This window comes from Meleagris gallopavo, chromosome 24, assembly GCF_000146605.3.
Source record: "Meleagris gallopavo isolate NT-WF06-2002-E0010 breed Aviagen turkey brand Nicholas breeding stock chromosome 24, Turkey_5.1, whole genome shotgun sequence".
In the NCBI taxonomy this organism is placed as follows: domain Eukaryota; kingdom Metazoa; phylum Chordata; class Aves; order Galliformes; family Phasianidae; genus Meleagris; species Meleagris gallopavo.
The window spans coordinates 3,041,616-3,045,355 of record NC_015034.2 but is presented as its reverse complement, the minus strand read 5'-3'; the positions used below and the strand labels follow the sequence as shown (position 1 = coordinate 3,045,355).

Sequence of the window (3,740 nt, the reverse complement as noted above, 5' to 3'; positions counted from 1 at the left end):
CAGCAGCTGACCAATAATTGACCAGTGGTTGACCAACAGCTGACCAGCGGTTCACCAATGGTTGACTAATGGTTGACCAGCAACTGACCAACAGTTGGCCAGTGGTTGACTGATGGTTGACCAGCAACTGACCAGCAGTTGAGCAGTGGTTGACTGATGGTTGACCGGCAGTTGACTAATGGTTGACCAGCAGCTGACCAATAGCTGACCAGCAGTTGACCAATGGTTGACTGATGGTTGACCAGCAGCTGATCAACAGTTGACCAGTGGTTGACTAATGGTTGACCAACAGTTGACCACGACCCAGCAATGTGCTCCTATGGCCAAGAAGGCTGATGGTATCCTGGGGTTCATTACAAATTTGTACAACCTCCCCCCCCAAGCATGCTCTGTGCAAAATGTTTGCATCCCCTGTGTGCAAACTCTGTGCAAACTGTTCCTACCTTGCAGTCCTCAGCTCTGTGCACTTCTGGGTGTTCCTCGGATTGCTCACACATTAGGAGGGGTCCCTACACTTTGCTAACTCCCTTCCTTTTGCCCACCCTTTGCAGGCTACCATGTTCCACTGCAGCGCACGGTGCTGTGAGGACAGAGCAGCCTCCATGCAGCAGGTGCAGCGCTGCATTGAGCGTTGCCATGCACCCCTGGCCCAGGCCCAGGCCATCGTCACCGGCGAGCTGGAACGCTTCCAGGTGAGGATATATGGGGGTGCATGAACACATCATGGGGGGTGACATCCCAGAAGGCTGTGCTGCTGTTCAGTCAGACATGGGCAGGCTGAGAATTGGGCAGAGAGGAACCTGATGGGGTTCATATGAGCTAGTGTGGGGTCCTACAACTGGTGAGGAACAACTGCATGCATCAGTGCAGGCTGGGGGCTGAGCTGCTGGATGAGGAGCTCTGCAGAGAAGGACCTGGGGGTCCTGGTTGACCTACAGTTGAGTGGTTGACCAACAGTTGACCAGTCGTTGATCAACAGCTGACCAGTGATTGGCCAACTGTTGACCAGTGGTTGACCAACAGTTGACCAGTCGTTGATCAACAGCTGACCAGTGATTGGCCAACTGTTGACCAGTGATTGACCAGCAGTTGATCAGTAGTTGACCAACGGCTGACCAATGATTGGCCAACAGAAGACCAGTCGTTGACCAACAGTTGACCAGTGGTTGACCAGCAGTTGACCAGTGGTTGACCAACAGCTGACCAATAATTGGCCTATGATTGGCCAACAAGTGGTTGACCAACAGCTGACCAATAATTGGCCAACTATTGATCAGTGGTTGACCAGCAGTTGGCCAGTGGCTGATTAACAGTTGACCAGTGACTGACCACAGGCTGACCACAAGTCAGCAGGGCATCCTGGTGGCCAAGAAGACCAGTTGGACCCTGGAGTCCATTACAAAGGGTGTGGCGAGCAGGGGAAGGGAGGTGCTCCCACTCTGCCCTGAGGAGGCCACATCTGGAGCACTGGGTCCAGCTGTGGGCTCCTCAGTTCCAGGCAGACAGGGAACTGCTGGAGAGCCATAGAGATGGTAGAGGCCCAGAGGAGCATCCCGTGATGGGAAAAGGCTGAGAAGCCCAAGGGCTGTTCAAATGGGGAGGAGAAGGCGGAGAGGGGATTCGATCCATCATGTAAACACTGGGGGAACCCCACAGGTCTCTTCCAACCCCTATAGTTCTGTCGTTCTCGTGACCTGTGCCCCCTTGTCCCCTTGCAGGACCGCCTGAGCCGCTGCACGCTGCATTGCTCTGACAGAGCCAAGGATGCCCTGGAGGCGGGCGGTGGGGAGACAAGGGCACGATCCCAGCTCGATGCCTGCGTGGCTGCCTGTGGGGATGAGCACCTGCGCCTGGTGCCCGGCATGGCCAAGAGGATGCGGGATGGGTTGGCAGCCCTACAGCACTAATGGGTGCTGTTGGGGTGGGGCTGGTGGTATTAAAGGCAAGGAGCTGCACTCGTGGTGCTCGAGGGGTGCTGGGGGAGTGGGGTGATGGCTGTGCAAAACGTAGGGTGCGGGTGTGCAAGGTGTAGGGTAGTGGCTGTGCGATGTATGGGGTGGGTGTGTGCAAGGTGTGGGGTGATGGCTGTGCAGTGTACAGGGGGTGGGATGAGCCGTGCAAATGTGCAATGTATAGATAGGGTGCAGGTGTGCAAAGTGGGGGATGATGGCTACGCAAGGTATGGAGTGCAGGTGTGCAAAGTATGGGGTGTGGGATGAGCCATGCAAGCATAGCAATGTATGGGGTGAAGCTTTTGAAGGGGTAGGATGATGGCTATGCAGTGTATGGGGTGTAGGATATGGGTTTGATGATTGTACAACGTATGGGGCACAGGTGTGCAAGGCGTGGGGTGATATCTGTGCAGTGTGTGCAGAGTGAGCCATGCAAATGTTCAGTGCGTGGGGTGAACTCTGCAAGTGTGCAAGTTGTGGAGTGATGTGTGGGGGGTGAGCCATGCAGATGTGCAAGGTGTGTGGCAGAATGTGGGGGGCTGGGTGTAAGTGTGCAGTGAGTGGGGGATGCTTCTGCAATAGGGTGGGGTGCAGGTGTGGAAGGTGTGGGGCAGTGCTTCTGCAGGGCGTGGGGTACGGTGTTCAGGTGTGCAAAGTGTGCAGGGTGCAGATGTGCAAGCTGTGAGCTGACGGCTGTGCAAGGTGTGCAGGGTGAACCATGCAGGTGTGCAAAGTGCACAGTGAGCCACACGGGACTTGCAGTGTGTGGGGCAGTACCTTTGTGTGCATGCAAGGTGGGTGCAACTGGGGATTACTGCACAGGCATGGGGTGATTCCTGTGGGTTTGCAATGGTATGCATGCAATGCAGTGGGTGTACAACAGTATGCATGCAGTGTAGTGGCCCTGCAATCGTGCATATGCAATACTGCGCGTGTGTAATGGTATGCATGCAGTGCAGTGTGTGTACAACAGCATGCAATGAGGTGTGCATGCTATAGTGGACATGCAGTGTGGTGTGCTTTGCTGGGCATGCAATGTGGTGTGCATGCAGTGCAGTGTGTGTGCGGTGCTGGACGTGCAATGCAGTGTGCATGCAGTACAGTGTGTGTGTTATAGTGAGTGTGCAATGTGGTGTGCATGCAGTGTGGTGTGTGTGCTGTGCTGAGTGTGCAATGCAGTGTGCATGCAGTGCAGTGTGTGTGTTATAGTGAGTGTGCAATGCAGTGCACATGCAGTGCAGTGTGTGTGCTGTGCTGGGTTGCAGTGTGTGCATGCAGTGTGGTGTGTGTGCTTTGCTGGGTGTGCAGTGCAGTGTGCATGCAGTGCAGTGCAGTGTGCATGCAGTGCAATGTGTGTGCTGTGCTGGGCGTGCAATGCAATGTGCATGCAGTGCAATGCGGTGTGCATCCAGTGCAGTGTGTGTGCTGTGCTGGGCATGCAATGCAGTGTGCATGCAGTGTAGTGTGGTGCGTGTGCTATAGTGGCTGTGCAGTGCAGTGTGCATGCAGTGCGGTGTGTGTGCTGGGCATGCAGTGCGGTGTGCAGTGCGGTGTGTGTGCTGGGCATGCAGTGCGGTGTGCAGTGCGGTGTGTGTGCTGGGCATGCAGTGCGGTGTGCAGTGCGGTGTGCTCGCAGTGCCGTCCATGCTGTGCAGCAGAGCTGCGGGTTCCCACGCACGTGCTGGATGGCGCCACTGCTAGCGCGCGAGCCGGGAACCTCTCCCAGCGCGCATGCGCGCCCCCCATCGAGCGCTCTGATTGGTTGCCGGCGAGGCGCGAGGGGTGGCG

The 3,740-nt window shown here is 56.2% G+C and overlaps 1 protein-coding gene across 1 annotated transcript; it reads left to right on the top strand.

The window, feature by feature from the left end:
• Positions 1–552: 552 nt before the first annotated feature.
• On the top strand, positions 553–1,955 carry FAM136A (family with sequence similarity 136 member A). Its single transcript, XM_019622688.1, has 2 exons — positions 553–692; positions 1,719–1,955. The coding sequence occupies exons 1-2, from the start codon at positions 558–560 to the stop codon at positions 1,905–1,907; spliced, it is 324 nt and encodes a 107-aa protein (XP_019478233.1). The 5' UTR covers positions 553–557; the 3' UTR covers positions 1,908–1,955.
• Positions 1,956–3,740: the final 1,785 nt, after the last annotated feature.

Bases quoted from the DNA above. Each gene is read 5' to 3' on its own strand.
- FAM136A (XM_019622688.1), top strand. From the start codon at position 558: ATGTTCCACTGCAGCGCACGGTGCTGTGAGGACAGAGCAGCCTCCATG. The intron at 693-1,718 runs GTGAGGATATAT...GTCCCCTTGCAG, and splicing joins GCGAGCTGGAACGCTTCCAG to GACCGCCTGAGCCGCTGCAC.